An 18958-nucleotide genomic window follows, 5' to 3' on the forward strand; every position below is an offset into this window, starting at 1 on the left:
AATATGAAAAGTAAAATAATTCCAATTTCACATGATCAAATTCTTTTGAATAAGTTGTGTCATAATTTGACAGATTATTTTATAAAGCCTGCCAAATTGAAATTCAAATGAACTCTGCAAATACTGGTGTTACACCTATATTTGAGGAAAAAGTGTAAGTGAACAATCCAGCACATGAATAAATAAATGGGCACAGAATGACGATTTCCAATCACTTTTTCAAATAACATTATAATCCCATAATACTAACATAATCATATAGTAAAATAAATTGATAGGTGGATTTAACACACAATGCATTCTTTGAGCACTTCTGTAGTAGAGAGTAAGCACTGTATCAGTTCTCATAACCACCTCACAAGACAGACATACTCTGTCTCGTCAACTTACAGGTGGGGAAAATGAAACAGAAGTTCAATAATTTGACAGAAACCCAAGGGATAGAAGAATGATGCATAGTCAGGAAGCAATAGGATAGAACTGAAAAAAAGATAAAAAGGAAAGTGATACCAACACAGTTTGTAAAGGGCACCCCATGGCCAAGGTGCTCACGCCAACCCTATGGTTAAGCACTATGACCCCACTGTTTTAATTTTAATGATAAATTCACAAAACATACCTGAGGTGAGAGAAACTTTTCGATGCGTTTGGCTATAAAACCTTTCTCCAATATGGAGTTGACTGATGGCCTATCCCTAGGATTTCTTTTAAATAGCTGAGAGAGCAAACTGCGGAGGTCATAGGAATAATGCAGAGACACAGGTGGAAAGGATCCAGAGATTATCTTCAGTACTAGGTTTTTCATATTGCCAGCTTCAAACTAAAACCCAGAAAAGAAATCCACATATATGGAACATGTACATATCAGCAATGAGCAACAGTTCATTTGTAAGATAAAATAGAATTATAACCCTGTTCCAAATAATTTAGGTGGCCAACTCTCTGTACAGCATACTTTATGTGTTTATATTTGAATGTATTTCAACAGAACATTGGTCCTCAAAAAATGAAATATAACTTACTATAGGAGTAGTTTTGCTTATTCAACAATGCTAAGAGGTAGAGTATACATATTAATGAGGATTTTATGAACCCTTGACAATATTCAAGATGGTAAAACCTGGGGCCGGGCATGGTGGCACTGGCCTTACCCAGTACTTGGGAGGCCAAGGTAGGAGGATCACTGTGAGTTAGAGGCCACCCTGAGACTATATAGTGAATTCCAGGTCAGCCTGGGCTAGAGTAAAACCCTACCTCAAAAAAAAAAAGATGATAAAACCTTATGCAACCCAGTGAGTGGTCTTCACCTCAGACCTGTTTCCTGTGTCTCTTCTGAAATACCTGGAACAAGAGTTTAATTGCTGAACTACAAGCACTTGGACAAAACATAATCAATAGAACAAAGGAACTACTAATTACTTTCCCCTTAGACAATGTGCATCATTATTGTTTTCTATATACTTTGATCTCCTCCAAAGCTAATGATTCAGCAATGTGACAAATGCTCCAAGGGAATACAAATAATCGTGTGGGTGGGTGGGTGGATGGATGGATGGATTAAACATAACTCCAAAGGAAGTAAAAAGAATACACTGGCAGGGAAGTCTAAAATTAAAGATTTCGTTAAGTGGACAAATGAAATTAACTTATAGTTCTCAAAAGATGAAGGAAAATGGTCAATAAACCATGAAAAATGTCCAACATCCTTAGTTATCAGGGAAATATAAATTTAAACTACTTTGAGCTGGTGCATGTCTTTTAATCCCAGCAATCAGGAGGTGAGTTTGAGGCCAGCCTGAGACTACATAGTAAATTCCAGGTCAGCCTGGGCTACAGTAACAACGTACCTCAACCCCTCCCCTAGAAAAACTACTTTGAGATTCCATTTCACTGCAGTCAGAATGACTATTACTAAGAATACAAATAACAAATGTTGGTAAACATGGGAAACTTTATTTACTAGAGGTGAGAACATAAATGAATTCTATGGAAATCGGCATGGAGGTTCCTCCAAAACTAAAAATAAAACTACCATATAATACAGCTAACCCATTCCTAGGACTATGTCCAAAGAAATCCAATTTAGCATATTACAGCAATACCTGCACATACATATTTACTGAAGCACTATTCACAATAGCCAAGGAACCAGCCTAATACCTGTCCATCAATATATGAATAGATAGAGCCTGTATGTATATACAACGGCCTTTTATTCAGCCATAAGGAAGACTGAAATTACATCTTTTGCAGAAAAACAGATGCAACTGGAGATTATCACATTAAAATAAGCCATACCCTGAGAAAGACAAATATTACACGTTCTTTCTCTCATTTAGATCATTGGAGATACACACACGCACACATATGTATATATTTATATATATGTATGCATATAGATAGATTTATACATATTTTATATGACATTAAAGTAGAAACAAAACTGAGAAAAGGAAGACTGGCAAGAAGAGAAGCAAAGGGTAGGACACAAGGGGTGCAAATGGTCAAACTACATGATATGCTTGAATGAAAATGCCTTTTCATTATGTAGCCCTTGCTGACCTGCAAGTTGCTATGTAGAACAGGGTGACCTCACACACTGTCAGCAAACCTCCTGCCTCCTGAGTGGCTGAGATTATAGGCATTTTCCAAAAGAATGAAAATGTCATTATGAAATCCATCACTACAAGGAATGAATGCACACCAATTAAAATTAATTTTAAAAAGGTTTTTTAGGAGGAAAAAATTTAGCTTTGATGTCTCTGCTAAAGTAACACAGAACAGTTATATAATGTTGATATGCTCCCAAAATATATATTAACAAAATGCATTATGAATTAGGCATCAGTGAGTATGCCAATTGAGAAAACTACCAAATGCTAACCTCCCCTAGCACATTTAAAATTTCATTGTTTAGAAAAATTCAAGTCAATCTGATCATGCACAAATATCTCTATACCTCAAAAAGAATCCTAAAAGCAGAAAATATGTAATTTTTCCTTAATATCAAAGGATTTTCCTACATTTCTCAACTGACAAGCTCTTTATATATACAAGTTGGTGAAAGTTTCGTGTATCTACTTAAGAGTAACCAATTCCAAAATGCAGACATCATGGTGACAGACAATGACAATGAAAGAGGTAAACAAATAAGCAAATAACTATACCAACTGAAAATGTTAGAAAAACTGACCAACTGCTCCAAATACCAATATATCTTACCATCACTTCAGCCAGCCTCAGATTCCATTAGGAAGAAAAAAAAAATCTAAGGGAATACAGTAGCTTGGCAGGCGTTAAAAATAAAGGCAAATATTGGGCATAGTGGTGCACGCCTTTAATCCCAGCACTCGGGAGGCAGAGGTAGGAAGATTGCTGTGAGTTCAAGGGTACCCTGAGACTACATAGTGAATTCCAGGTCACCCTGGACTACAGTAAGACCCTTTCTCAAAATAAATAAATAAAAAAAAAATAAAGACAAATGCCAGCCAGGCGTGGTGGTGAATGCCTTTAATCCCAGCACTCAGGAGGCAAAGGTGGGAGGATTGCCATGAGTTCAAGGCCACCCTGAGACTACACAGTTAATTCCTAGTCAGCCTGGACCAGAGTGAAACCCTACCTCAGAAAAAAAAAAAAGACAGACTGCTTATATTTCTTTACTTCTTTAACACTTTATCTATTTTCTGAAGCTTTATTATAATAAAAATATATTATTGCTGCCGGGCACGAGGCACACACCTTTAATCCCAGCACTCAGGAGGCAGAGGTAGGCGGACCGCTGTGAGTTTGAGGTCACCCTGAGACTACATGTGAATTCCAGGTCAGCCTGCGGTAGAGTAAGACCCTACCTCAAAAAACCAAAATAATAATGATAATAATACATTATTGCTTAATTGGTGGGAAAGACATTTCAGAAAGGAGAATTTAAAATAAGTGGCTAAGGCAAAATCTATTTAAGATAAGAACACTTTTAACTTTTTGATGAGTTATATCTTAAAATGTCTCAAAAGTAAAAATTGTAATATTCTAATTTGATCAAATTCCTTCATGAATATATTGAACAAAGATCTGGTTTTTTTTTTTTCCTCTCTGAGTTGGGTATTTAAAAAATAAATAAAACATTTACCACAGAGCATGAAATTCTTTAAATTACAAACTCATCTGCATCCTCTTTTTGTTCTCTCCCATTCTTTCCTTGTGCTCATGCTCTCGCACTCAACGAAATCTTGCTATGTAGCCCAAACTGGCATTGAACTTCTGATTCTTCTGCCTGAGCCTCCCATGGGATGAAATTACAGACTATGCCACCATAGATTAATTTGGATATTTTAAGAGAACGTGCCAAAAGTAACTCATAAAAAAATTATGGTGAGCCAGGCGTGGTGGCGCATGCCTTTAATCCCAGCACTTGGGAGGCAGAGGTAGGAGCTTCGCTGTGAGTTCAAGGCTACCCTGAGACCGACAGAGTGAATTCCAGGTCAGCCTGGACTAGTGTGAGACCCTACCTCGAAAAACCAAAAAAAAAAAAAAAAAAAAAATTGTGAAACATCAAATCCATAATAAATGAATTTACATGAGGAAAAATAAAATGTTTCTAGAATTAAAAATAATTTTTGAGAAAATGATGTTTATAATCATCAACATTAAATTTTATGTATCAAAATTTGTATTTATACTTTAGAATATAAGACAAATTTAAAAACTGATTTAGAGAAAAAAACTTAATCCCAAGAGCATTAACCTAAAGGTGCCACAACTTAAAAAAGTAAATAAATTCAAGGATGGAAAGACTGCTTAATGGTTAAAGCCACTTGCTTGCAAAGCTTGCTGACCCAGGTTTGATTCCCCAGCACTCACATGAAGCCAGATGCACAAAGTTGCATATGTGTCTGGAGTTCATTTGCAGTGGCAAGTACATCCTGGCATGCATACACAATACAATCTCTCTCCCTAACACACACACGCACACACATATCAATAAAATTTTTTCAAAATACAAGAACTTTTACTTACTGCATGTTTAAGAGTACAAAGCTCATAAAGGACACACCCCAGAGCCCAAATGTCACTAGAGAGGACAAAAATAAGAAATTTCTTCTTAGCATCAGAATATGTTTAAATTTTTTTTCACTTAAAGGAAACATAAGTATCATGGAAGTACTTTGGAAAAACATATACTCTATTTAATATTTCCTGTAAGCTCAAATCATTAATCATCACTAAATGACAAAAGCAGCTGTGCATGACTAGAAAATAAGGGCTGCCTAAGCAGTTACTTTGAAATTTCATTAAAGAAATGCAATAGTTAAAATACCAGGGCTGGAGAGATGGCTCAGCAATTAAGGCACTTGCTTACAAAACCTAAGAACCCAGGTTCAATTCCCCAGTAAACACAAAAGCCTGATGTACAAAGTGGCACATTTGTCTGGAGATCATTTACAGTGGCAGGAGGCCCTGGCATGCCCATAATCTCTCTCTATGTCTGTCTCTTTCTCTCACTCTCTCAAATGAATAACTTAAAAAAGAATATAGACAGCCAGGCATGGTGGCGCATGCCTTTAATCCCAGCACTCAGGAGGCAGAGGTAGAAGGATTGCAGAGTTCAAGGCCATCCTGAGACTACATAGTGAATTCCACGTCAGCCTGAACTAGAGCAAGAACTACCTTGAAAAACCAAAAATAAATATATCTATATATATATGTGTGTGTGTGTGTGCGTGTGCGTGTGTATATATATATATATAGAGAGAGAGAGAGAGAGAGAGAGAGTGAGTGTGAATGTTTCATTTTCATTCCATTTGTTTTGCAAAGTTCAAACTGCTTTACTCAATTGCTTGCAAAATACTGTGATAAAAAAACTTATAAAAGGAAAATTTTAACTTGAAATAAAATAAACTTACTACAATTAAGTGTGAAAGAAACCTCTTGACAATCAACTGAACAATGTATTTTGGTTGGAATTTTTAAAAAAGAAAGAGATGGATGAAAGTCAAGGTCACTAAATTCAATTACAAGACTGCCCTACCCACCCACATGATGATAGAGCTCAGTTGCTTGGCTGGATATTTATTCCACCCCTCACCAGGCTGAGGAATTTCAAAGAAGTTAGTCTCTCTCTGATTTTGGCTTCTTTATGCAGAAAGGACTGAAAATGGACCTTCGTATGTAGTGTGTGTTCAGAATATGGAAGTGAAAATAACAAAGACAAAAACCAAGCAAAGCACTCTGGCTTCAATGACAACTTTAATGGTAAGTGATTCTTCCTACAGTTCCTTCATTAAGATAGCTAAATAACTTTTTAAGCTCCCCTCATTATATATTAAAAATATTTTACTTGGGCTGGAGAGTTGGCACAGCAGTTAAGTTGCTTGCCTGCAAAATCTAAGGACCTGAGTTCAATTTCCCAGTACCCATGTAAAGCCAGATACACAAGGTGGTATATGTATCTGGAGTTCATTTGCAGTAGGTAGAGGACCTGGCATACCCCCAACTCTCTCTCTCAAATAAATAATAAAATTTTTTAAAGAAAAAATATTTTACTTGTATATTTGACATGTGTTATTGATTTCAGAATAGTATTCTCAAGATTAATAAATGGGTTGAAGGATGAGTATCAATCAATACCTTTTGTTATTATAAGGTTTGTTTTCACAGATCTCAGGTGACAAATAGTATGGTGTCCCAATGCAAGTTCGAGCCAGCTCTACAGTACTAAAACAACAACAAAATTATTAGATAAGCTTAGGATAATAAAAGATATCATAAATTACCAAAATAAACATAATGGATTGAGTTTCAATGAAGACATTATATCAAAACAACGGTTAGTATTGCTATATTACCTATTAAGAACTCTAGCAATTCCAAAATCTCCAAGTTGTACTGTCCCATCTTTGGTCAAAAATATGTTCTGTAAAAGATAGAAAAAGGCCAGAAATATTGTTCTAGTCCAGTTTACTCTATGAGTCAACAACATTGTTTAAGAAAAATTAATCCAAGGGAGGTCACTGATACCCCCAAAATATTACAGGCCATTGTTGAGGCTCTTGGCTTCCCACCAAATAAAACCCTATTGCTGAAGACTCCACATACTTGGGTCACAGAGAAATCCTGCTGGAACTGAGCTGAAAACCTACTCCATGTACACCAGCTGACAAAAAGCTGGTAAAAGCTATGTTGCATGCAGTTCAATGGGAGAGAGAAAGAAGTCACCACCAGGTACAGATACCCAAAAGTGGACACTGCAAACCTTAAAGTGAACTAGCCAGGCCAAATGAGCCAACAGGTGCAACAGTGGCATGTTTGCTAAGGGGGAAACCAACCACTCTCTAATTGGACTGGAGGCCACTCCATTGGGGGGGGGGGAATACATCCCTTATATTGAAAACCTAAATGATAGTCATACGCCCTAGGGGTGTAACGTCTGCTGATGTCTGGCTAAATGTATATATTATGCTCACCAAAATGCCTGGTAAACACTTCTGTTAATGTGCATACCTTTATATTAATGCTACTTTCACTTTGGGTTAGAGAAGCTTCTCTTTTCAGATGGTGGTGACAATGGGATGACTCAGAAGGCACCACAGTGCTGAGAAGTGACAGAAGAGTGCTCAACACTAAAACAACACCTTCCAAGGCTCAGAGTCTACTGTGCAAGAGGTGGCAGAAAGAATGTGAGAGCCAAAGTGTAGACCCCTTACAATATGCTCCTCCAGACACAAAATGGCTTGGATATCCATGACCTCACAAGTGCCTGACACTACCTACACAAGACTATCATAAGAGGAGGAAGATGATGACATCAAAATAAGATTGACTGACTGAGAGAAGGAAGGGGTATGATGGAGAGTGGAGTTTCAAAGGGGAAAGTGGGGGAAGGGAGGGAATTACCATGGGTTATTGTCTACAATCATGGAAGTTGTCAATAAAAAAAATTAGTAGTTGTCAATAAAAAAAAATTATTTAATAAAGGGAATAGAAAGGAAGGGAGGAGGGTACTTAATAGGTTGGTATTGTATATATGTAAGTAGAATGATTGAGATGGGGAGGTAATATGATGGAGAATGGAACTTCAAAGGGGAAAGTGCGGGGAGGGAGGAGGGTATAACCATGGGATATTTTTTATAAACATGGAAAATGTTAATAAAATTTGTGAAAAGATAAAAAAAAAAAGTTAAAAATAAACTGTCAGGAAAAGATGGTAATTGCCAGACATGGTGGCACACGCCTTTAATACCAGCACTTGGAAGGCAGAGGTAGGAGGACTGCCATGAGTTCAAGGCCACCCTGATACTACAGTGATTTCCAGGTCAGCTTGAGCTTGAGTGAGAATCTACCTTGAAAAAGATAAAAGGAAAGAAGGAAGGAAGGAAGGAGAAAAGAAGAGAGAAGAGAAAAGGAAAGGAAAAGACAGTAATAAAATTTAATTCCATTGAGGATGATTCTGGCTTTGTAGATATGACATCAAAAGCCAAGCCAAGACAGATGTGGTGGTGCACACCTTTAATCCCAGTACTTGGGAGACAGAGGTAGGAGGATCACATGAGTTCAAGGCTACCCTGAGACTATATAGTGAACTCTAGGTCAACCTGGGCTAGAGCAAAACCCTTTCTCAAAAAAAAAAAAAAAGCCAAGCCAAATAAAATGAAGAAAGAAAGGGAAACTGGTAGGGGAAGGAGAGATGAAAGAAGGAAAGGAAGGAGGGAGGGAATGAGGGAAGAAGGATAGAAAAAGAAATTTCACCTCATCAAAGCTAAAACATTTGTACATCATAAGCCAGTCTCAAGAAAACAAATAGATGACACACAGAATGGAAGAAAATACTGACATACATTACCCAAACTATCTGAACAGGGATGTGTTTCCAGAAAATAAAAATGCATGCAACTTACAACAACAAAGGCAACTATCCCAAGTGGGATGCTGTGGTGCATTCCTATAATCTCTGCTCTTGAGAGGTGGAAGAACAATCAAGAATTTCCAGGTCATCCTCAGCTACATAACTCATTCACGGCTAGCTGGGCTATCTGAGAGGCTGTTTCAAATTTTACCCAAAAAGACAATCCAACTTTAAAACAGGGCTGCAGAGATGGCTTAGCAGTTAAGGTGCTTGCCTGCAAAGTTTAAGGACCCATGTTCGATCTCTCTGCAGATCCCACATAAGCCAGACACATAAAGGTGAGGCAAGTGCAAGGTTACACATGCCCACTAGGTGGTGCAAACATCTGGAGTTCGATTTTAGTGGCTGAGGCCCTGGCATGCCAATTCTCTCTCTTTCTCTAAAAAATAAATAAAAATAGCAAGAGGCACATGTCATGAGTTTCATTTATTGTCTTGAGTACAGATCCATTCAGTACAAAGTAGATTAGGGGTTACCAGGGTACTCGTAGAGGAGGCATGAGTGCAACTGCCAATGGGCAGGGCATGTAGTTATTCTTTTAAGTGGTAAAAAAATTCTGTGCAGTTAAAGATTATTGATAGTTTCACAATTCTGTCTATATGCTAAAATTATTAAACTGTGTACTAAATAGGTAACTTGTGTGATATGTAAACACACCTTAACAAAATCTTTAAAAGATGAGTATAGAACCACCTTGCCACACAAATAAAACCCTGCCTAAAATACTAACTAGCTTTTAAGTTTAACAAGTTCATTTTAAGTTTCTAACAACTTATCCAACTTTATTCAAAATAAAAGAGCTCTAATGCTGCTAGGGAAACCATAACAAAATTAAAACATATTCCTGCCTGGTAGGGTGGCACATGCCTTTATTCCCAGCATTTGGGAGGCAGAGATAGGAGGATCGCCATAAGTTCAACGCCACCCTGAGACTACATAGTGAATTCAAGGTCAGCCTGTGCTAGAGCAAACCCCTACCTCAAAGAAACACACAAAAAACATTCCTAGCAAAAGAAAATACAACAAGGGCTATAGAGATGGCTTAGCAGTTGGTGTACTTGCTTGCAAAGACTAAAGACTCATGTTCAATTCCCCAGTACTCACATAAACCAGATGCACAAGAAAATATAACAAGCCAGGCATGGTGGTGCATGCCTTTAATCCCAGCACTTGGGAGGCAGAAGTAGGAGGATCACTGTGAGTTCAAGGCCACCCTGAGACTACAGAGTGAATTCCAGGTCAGCCTGGACCAGAGTGAGACCCCCCACCTCAAGAAAAAAAAAAAAAGAAAGAAAATATAAATATAAAACATGATAGAACACCAATACTCTATGAAACAGTAGAAACCAGAAGTTTGTGGGGTAACTGAAATTAAAGTCCAGTCATGACACTTGCATCAGGTACATATTCAATGCCAAGACAGCAATAAAGTTGCATAGAATTAGTAAAATAATATGAAATTAGATAGGGCACAGAAGACGGGGGAGGAGGTAGGAAAGATGGAGACTGGAGCTACCTTGAGTCCTACCATTCATCCTGGGACTTGATTTAAGAAACTAAACTCCTTCTCTACTCCCCATTCCAGGAACTGAAAGGAGCTATGAATTCATAATAAAAACTCCATCTAAAGTCAATGCACTAGGATTGGAGGTATGGCTCCATCACCAAGACCAACATATACCAGAGTGAGCCAGAGAAACAAAACACTTCCTAGAAAAGAAACTGAAAAAAAAAATCCATTCAAATAAGAAACTGAATGCAGAGAGAAAGAGCAATAAAATCCTTTGTAGAACTCACTACATGTAAAAGAATGTTACCACTACAAGATACAAAAGCAGCAGCAATCTGTGATCTGAGTGATGGGGTCAAAAGGAAGCTTAAAAATCAAGTATCCTGAGCTGGAGATGGCTTAGAGGTTAAGGCTCTTGCCTGCGAAGCCAAAGGACACAGGTTCAATTCTCTAGTACCCAAACAAGCCAGATGCACAAGATGGCACATACTTCTAGAGTTTGTTTGCAATGGCTGGGAGCCCTGGTGTACCCATTCTCCTCCTCCCTCACCCCCCCCCAAATAAATATATAAGGCTGGAGAGATGGCATAGTAGTTAAAGTGTTTGCCTGTGAAGCCAAAGAACCCAAATTCAATTCCCCAAAACCCACATAAGCCAGATACACAAAGTGACACATGTGTCTGGAGTTCATTTACAGTGGTTGAAGGTACTGGCACGCCCATTCTCTCTCTGCATATGTATCTCCCTGTTCCTATATCTCTCTCAAATAAAATAAAATAAGGATAAAAAAAATTTAAAAATAAATAAATAAATAAAATATTGAAAAAAAAAACGGTAATTGGGGTGGACACATGGCTCAGTGGTTAAAGGTCCTTGCTTTGCAAGGCCTGATGGCCTAGATTCAATTCCCCAGTACCCACGTAAAACTAGATGCACAAAGTGGTGCATGCGTCTGGATTTCGTTTACAGTGGCAAGAGGTCCTGGCATGCCTATACTTTCTCTGTCTCTCTTTCTCAAATTAATAATTAATAAAATTAAAAAAAAAACAGGCAATGATGCACACTTAATCAGGCACAAAAGTTTGTAATCCAAGGCAATAATACACACTCTATATACTTATCCTTTTAGAAGTGACTGCCAGTGATGGTGCATGCCTGCAACCTCAGCACCAGGGAGTCTGAGGCAAGAGGACCACTGCAAGTCCAAAGTCAGCACAGGCTATAAAGTGGGTTTTAGGCCAGACTGACCTGGAGTATGAGACTATTTTCAGAGGGAAAAAAGTTATTAGTGACAATACAATGACCACACCTGTGATTTAATGTCTCGGTGAAGAATTTTTCTATCATGGACATGCTTCAAGGCCAAACATATCTGTACAAACCAGTCCAAAATCTAGGGAGAAAAATCAGATAAAAAATTTAGGTTAAAATTTCTTTGTCCTTCACAGACATAAAATTAGTAGATATTCAAGCCAAATGACTCACAGAATGTGGAGAACACACACTACATCTATAATGCCAAAGACACCACTGAAGTATCTTATATGCCAAAATAAGTATGGAAAGAAATGAGTGAAAAATATAATTTATATTTTATAGTACTACACTTTGCTTTTAAATTCACTTAATATTTTTTTTCAATATGAAAAAATCACAAGAAGGAAAAAATCAGGACAGAAATATAAAAGTCCTCTCCTGACACTACCTACACAAGACCATCATAATTGAAGGAAAAGATCATGACATCAAAATGAGAGAGAGACTGAGAGGGGGAAGAGATATAATGGAAAGTAGAGTTTCAAAAGGGGAAGTGGGGGGAGGGAGGGAATTACCATGAGATATTGTTTACAATTATGGAAGTTGTCGGTAAAAAAATAAAAAATACAGCACTCGGAAGGCAGAGGTAGGAAGATTTCTGTGAGTTTGAGACCACCCTGAGACTTCATAGTGTATTCCAGATCAGCCTGGACTAGAGTGAGACCCTACCTCGAAAAACCAAAATAAATAAATAAATAATAGGAGAGATGGCTTAGTGGTTAGGTGTTTGCTTGTGAAGTCTAAGGACTCCAGTTTGAGGATCCATTCCCCAGGACCCACATTAGCCAAATGCACAAGGGGGCGCACACATCTACAGTTCGTCTGCAGTCGCTGGAGGCCCTGACGTGCCCATCCTCTCTATCTGCCACTTTCTCTGTCTGTCACTCTCAAATAAATAAACATAAAACAACAAGAACAAAAACATAAATAAAATAAAAAGGGGCTGGAGAGATGGCTTAGCAGTTAAGGCGCTTTCCTGCAAAGCCAAAGGATCTGGGTTCAATTCTCCAGGACCCACATAAGTCAGATGCACAAGGGGGTACATGCATCTGGAGTTCATTTGCAGTGGCTACAGGCCCTGGCAGGCCCATACTCTCTCTCTCACTCTCTACCACTTTGTCTCTCAAACAAATATATAAAATACATTTAAAAATTTTTTTTAAATAGACCCAGGCATGGTGGCGCATGCCTTTAATCCCAGCACTCGGGAGGCAGAGGCAGAAGGATCGCTGTGAGTTCGAGGCCACCCTAAGACTCCATAGTGAATTCCAGGTCAGCCTGGGCTACAGTGAGACTCTACCTTGAAAAACCAAAAAAATAAATAACTAAAGATTTTTTAAAAAGAAAGAAATATAGAAGCCCTCTGACTTATACAGCATAAGACTCTCTTGAGATGATCATTTGGAAGCAAAATTGCTTCATTTCTACCTTACTCCTAACACCAAAATAATTCTAGTAAATGGCATTTTTAAATGTAAAAAAGAATACGTCATAAAGTAGAAAAGAAAACACAAATTTCTAATGATCTTTTTTTTTTAATATTTTTTTTTATTTATTTATTTCTTTGAGGGAGACAGACACAGAGAGAAAGACAGATAGAGGGAGAGAGAGAATGGGCGCGCCAGGGCTTCCAGCCTCTGCAAACGAACTCCAGACATGTGCGCCCCCTTGTGCATCTGGCTAACGTGGGACCTAGGGAACCGAGCCTCGAACCGGGGTCCTTAGGCTTCACAGGCAAGCGCTTAACCGCTACGCCATCTCTCCAGCCCAACAAATTTCTAATGATCTTTGAAGCATCATTTTCAAAATATAATACATACACCCTTCAAAAGTCATACAATAAAAAATAACATAAGTTGGCAGAAAGAATGTAAGAGCCAAAGGAAGGGTAGGACTCCTTACAATGTGCTCCTCTACACACAAAATGGCCTAAATATCCATGACCTCGCAGTACCTGACACTTCCTACACCAAACCATCATAATAAGAGGAAAAGATGACGACATCAAAATAAAAGAGACTGAGAGGGGAAAGGAGTATGATTGAGAGTGGAGCTTCAAAGGGGAAAGTGGGGGGAGGGAGGGAATTACCATGGGCTATTGTTTACAATTATGGAAGTTGTCAATAAAAAAAGATTAAAAAATAACATAAGTCTACTGCATAAAATTTTAAATATTTGCATACCATAATATATAATCAAGTTAATAACAATATGAGAAAACAGTTCAACATAATTGATAAATTGTTAAATCTCTAATATACCAAAGCTCTTCCAGATCACCGGGAAAAATGGTGGAGTAAGGAGTGAACAAAGGCAGGAAAGACAAATGACACAAAAGAGAAAAGGGATAGTAAAATATACCCAAAATTTTAACTTCTTTTCAAATTAAAAAAATACCAAGGTATCACTTAAAATGCATGTACCATGTGGGACACCGTGGGCAGGTACACATGAAAAGGTGCACATGTGGAAGCCAGAAGACAATCTCAAGTGTTGTTCCCAAGGAATGCTGTCTACCTGTTTTTGACACAGGGTCTCTCATTGGCCTGTAGCTTACCAAGCACGCTGACCAGTGAGCCCCAGGGATCTACCTCTCCACCTCCCTAGCACTGGGATCCTAAGCATGTGCTCCCATGCCCAGCATTCTTATGTGGGTTCTGGTTATTGAACTTAAGTCCTCATGTTTATAAGGCAACCACTTTCCCCACTAAGCTACATCCTTAGCCCTCAAATATCATTTTAAGTCGACTTAAAATAATATATAATATTGTTTTCAATGTGGGGAAATAATTCTGTCTCATTTTTGAGGAAATTGTATGTTAGTAAAATATATAAAGATTTTAAGTTGACATACATTTAAATGAACAATTACTATTTCAAATTCATCCTAGAGACATAATTTCAGAAATACTAATGTAGCAGAGGTATTTGCTTTAGTAATATTAGTCAACCAAAAATTACAAATAACCTAAATGTCCATCAAAACACTAGTGAACTACTTTGTGATAGCACTATACTGGAAACACTGTGCAGGCACTGAGAAGCATGAAGCACCACTCTGCATAGTACTTATATACTGTTAACTAAACAAAGAAAATTGCAGAGTAGTATGCATAGTATACTACCACTTTTAAAAACATAACATGATTAAAAAAGATGAAAGCCAGTATGGTGGTACACACCTTTGATCCCAACACTCAGGAAGCACAGGTAGGAGGATTGCTGTGAGTTTGAGGCCACCCTGAGACTCCATAGTGAATTCCAGATCAGCCTGGGCTACAGTGAGACCCTACCTCGAAAAAAAGAGAGAGAGACACACTAAAGGAGAGAGGGAGAGATATGATGGAAAGCAGAGTCATGAAGGGAAGAGGGACAAGGGGAGGAAAATAACATGGTTTATTGTCTATAAGTATAGAATTTGTCAATAAAAATAAAATTAACAAATATACATGGTTAGATCACATCTGCATTCTATAATATTGTATATTTATATATGTGTATGTATGTATAATAAGGAAAGGAGTAAGAGAAGAAAGAGGAGGACAATTATCAATCCATAAGTAGTGTTTAATCCCAAGAAAGTAGATTTGTAGAAAATGGAATAAAAAGTAACAAGCTTTTGCTCAATTTATAATAGCTGGGAAATGGAACCAACCTAGATGTCCCTCAACTGATGAGTGGATAATGAAGATGTGGCACATTTATACAATGGAGTTCTACTCAGCGGTAAAGAAAAATGAAGTTAAGAAATTTGCAGAAAAATGGATGGACCTGGAAAGGATTATACTAAGTGAGGTAACCCAGGCCCAGAAAGCCAAGCGCCACATGTTCTCTCTCATATGTGGATCCTAGCTACAGATGATTGGGCTTCTGCGTGAGAAGGAAAATACTTAGTAGCAGAGGCCAGTAAGTTGAAAAGGAGACATAAAGGGAAGAGAAAAGAAGGGAGGAGGATACTTAATAGGTTGATATTATATATATGTAATTATAATGATTGTAATGGGGAGGTAATATGATGGAGAATGAAATTTCAAATGGGAAAGTGTGGGGGTGGGGAGGGAGGGAATTACCATGAGATATATTTTGTAATCATGGAAAATGTTAATAAAAATTAAAAAAGAAAATTCAGAAAAAGAACAGAAAAAAAACAGAAAAAAAAAAGTAACAAGCTTTATTATTACCTTTCTTTTTAGGACATTTAGTGTTACCCAAAATAAATATGAAAATAATTTACTTAAAAAAAAAAAAGCCGGGCTGGAGAGATGGCTTAGCGCTTAAGCGCTTGCCTGTGAAGCCTAAGGACCCCGGTTCGAGGCTCGGTTCCCCAGGTCCCACGTTAGCCAGATGCACAAGGGGGCGCATGTGTCTGGAGTTCGTTTGCAGAGGCTGGAAGCCCTGGCGCGCCCATTCTCTCTCTCTCCCGCTATCTGTCTTTCTCTCTGTGTCTGTCGCTCTCAAATAAATAAATAAAAATTAAAAAAAAAAAAAGCCAAGTGCGGTGGCACATGCCTTTAATCCCAGCACTCAGAAGGCAGAGGTAGGAGGATTGCTGTCAAGTTCAAGGCCACCCTGAGACTACATAGTTAATTCCAGTTTATCTTGAGCTAGATTGAGACCCTACCTCAGGAAACAAAACAAACCAAAACAAACAAAAAAAAAACTGCCACTTAGCAGGTGGAAGCAGAAAGATCACAAGTTCCAGACCAGCCATGAGCTACATATTGAGCCTGTTTCCAAAACAGTAGAAAATAAACTAAATATACGAATATATAAACATCTCTCTCAATTCAGTTTAATAGATATTTACTAACAATGGCAGAAATTTTTAAAAATATTTTATTTTATTGATTTGAGAGCGACAAAGAGGTAGAGAGAGAGAGAGAGAGAATGGGTGCACCAGGGCCTCCAGCCACTGAAACTGCAAATGAACACCAGATGCACGTGCCATCTTGTGTATTTTGGCTTTCATTGCTATTGGGGAATCAAGCCTCAAACTGGGGTCCTTAGGCTTCATAGGCAAGCGCTTAACCACTAAGCCATCTCTCCAACAAGGGCATAAATTTTTAAATGTCATCTATAGTGATATAGGGCATTTTAGCAAGCAATTTCTACAGTGGTAAAAACTCACAAATACCTATAATGATATGCATATCTACCTACAAATATGCATACAAGGACAATGAATCTATCAGGGCCAAGGTGAGGATAAAGTATGAAAGGCTAAAAAGGCTTAGTTGAATCCAACTGCTGTGGCATGTAGCAGCAATTAAAGACAGGGTTCTCCCATGGCCCTATCTCCCACACTTGTACTCCTACAAAAATATGGTCAAGAATCAGCAAAGAAGAAAATTAATGAAAGAGCTAATAGATCATGGGTGAGCAAATTTATTCTGTAAAAGGTAAGAGAATAAATAGTTCTGACTTGAGGCCATATGCTCTCTGTCTCAACTTTTCCACTTAATTATATGTGAATAAGTATGTTTAGCTGTGTTCTAATAATACTTCCTTTTTAAAAAGACAGTGGGGCCAGGCATGGTGGCATATGCCTTTAATCCCAGCACTCAGGAAACTGAGGTAGGAGAACCACTATGAGTTCAAAACCAGCCTGAGACTACATAGAGAATTCTAGGTGAGCCTGGACTAGCTTGAAAAACAAACAAAAACAAAAGAGACAGTGGGCTGGAGTCAGGCCAAGGGCCATTATCTGCTGACTTCTACCAAAAACTACTGAGAAACACAGGTGGTAACCTGGTCATTCCACAGAGGTGATGCTCCAAGAGTCTTGACAAAGCAAAGAGCTAACTCAGCATGGAGATGATAAATGGAACTGAAAAGAAGTGGTCACACCAAACAAGTGGTGACCTCAGTAAGAGGACAGTGGGAAAAGAAGGCTTTTATGAACACTACAGTACCTTTATGCTTGAACTTTAAAAAAAAGAAAATTATAAAAACTTTGAAGTTAAATAAAAGTAGGTTGGAATACAAGCTAGAAGATTAGGGGTAAGTTACTTAACCTCTCTTAGAATTCCTTATCAAATTGGAAAACACACTAATTCCTAGGGTTATAAGAATTAAAAGAGACTGCAAATACCATACTCCTAGCACAGTGGTCTCTCCCTTCTTCTAAGTAAAAATGCATTTAAAGTTGAAAATCAGTGGTAATGAGAAATGCAGCAGCAATTCAGAGAAAAGGGCAAAGATTAGTTTAAAAAAAAATCTAAAGAAACTAGGACTGGAGCTGAGCCATAGATCATAAAGGTAGAGTACTAATATTAGAGAGCCAATGGAAAGACATTACCAAAATAAATAATCAGGATAAATATACAGGAAAGAGAATGAGATATCTGTACAAACACAATGGCCCAATGCCTAACACTAGAACATAATAAATATCTGCCTAAATAATGAAAAGGACTACAGATTTAGGAAACACAAAACAAAAAAATGCTGTCAAGGTAATATAAGGTGACACATTAGAGATGTTTGAAATCAAAGAGATTAGATTTAGTGTGGCTGAAATGCAAGGCTTCCATAGCTAGTTACCTAATGAGGCAACATTCCTTAAAAATATCATCCAGCCAGACTGACAGGATATGGAACAATTAACCAGTTACAACAAATAACTACATACACAAATATTATGCATATACAAATTGGATAAAACATCAATTATACATGTAAGAATGTATTACAGACTGGAAAAGAGATGGGGGACTGAACAAAGGAGCTAACTAGACAAAAATGTGATGATGATACTGGGTGACAACAATATTGGATGGATGGATGGATGGATGGATGGATGGATGGATACATACATACATACAAAATACCTGACTGTCCTAGCAATTACAATTGGCATTTGCATTTAAAAATGAATACATAAAGTCCAGTTTTAGTTACTTCTTGGTAATGGGAGTAGGAATCAAGCTCCTACATGCTAACCTACCTGGTCTTCTTGAAACAAACTGCCTTTCTGAGCATTTATTCGTTTAAACAGATCCCCTCCTTCACAGTAATCCATAACTATGTACAGAGAGCCATTTTCTAAAAAACATAAATATTACATTCCATTTTTAAATGATACATCAAATGCACAAATAAATACATTTCCTTAAATGTCATATGTAAAATCACCTTTTCCCACCATTTTATCAGCCATGGATTAACTTAGTTTCTAAATAGCTGCTTTCAGTCTTGATGCATCCACATGAGTTATTTACTTACTTAACACA

At 37.7% G+C, this 18958-nt stretch overlaps 1 protein-coding gene across 6 annotated transcripts in view; it reads right to left on the reverse strand.

Annotated features, from left to right (window-relative positions):
* Nek1 (NIMA related kinase 1) overlaps window positions 1-18958 on the reverse strand; it is a 176937-nt gene that overhangs the window by 141259 nt on the left and 16720 nt on the right. For all 6 annotated transcript variants that reach the window (XM_045153398.1, XM_045153373.1, XM_045153380.1 and 3 more), the window contains exons 5-10: window positions 18673-18770; window positions 11719-11802; window positions 6843-6910; window positions 6625-6711; window positions 5014-5068; window positions 620-820 (exon numbers count right to left, since the gene is read on the reverse strand). In XM_045153398.1, the coding sequence (XP_045009333.1) occupies window positions 620-820; window positions 5014-5068; window positions 6625-6711; window positions 6843-6910; window positions 11719-11802; window positions 18673-18770 (593 nt within the window). The remainder of the gene's footprint in view (window positions 1-619; window positions 821-5013; window positions 5069-6624; window positions 6712-6842; window positions 6911-11718; window positions 11803-18672; window positions 18771-18958) is intronic.

Source organism: Jaculus jaculus, chromosome 1 (assembly GCF_020740685.1).
Source record: "Jaculus jaculus isolate mJacJac1 chromosome 1, mJacJac1.mat.Y.cur, whole genome shotgun sequence".
Lineage (NCBI taxonomy): Eukaryota > Metazoa > Chordata > Mammalia > Rodentia > Dipodidae > Jaculus > Jaculus jaculus.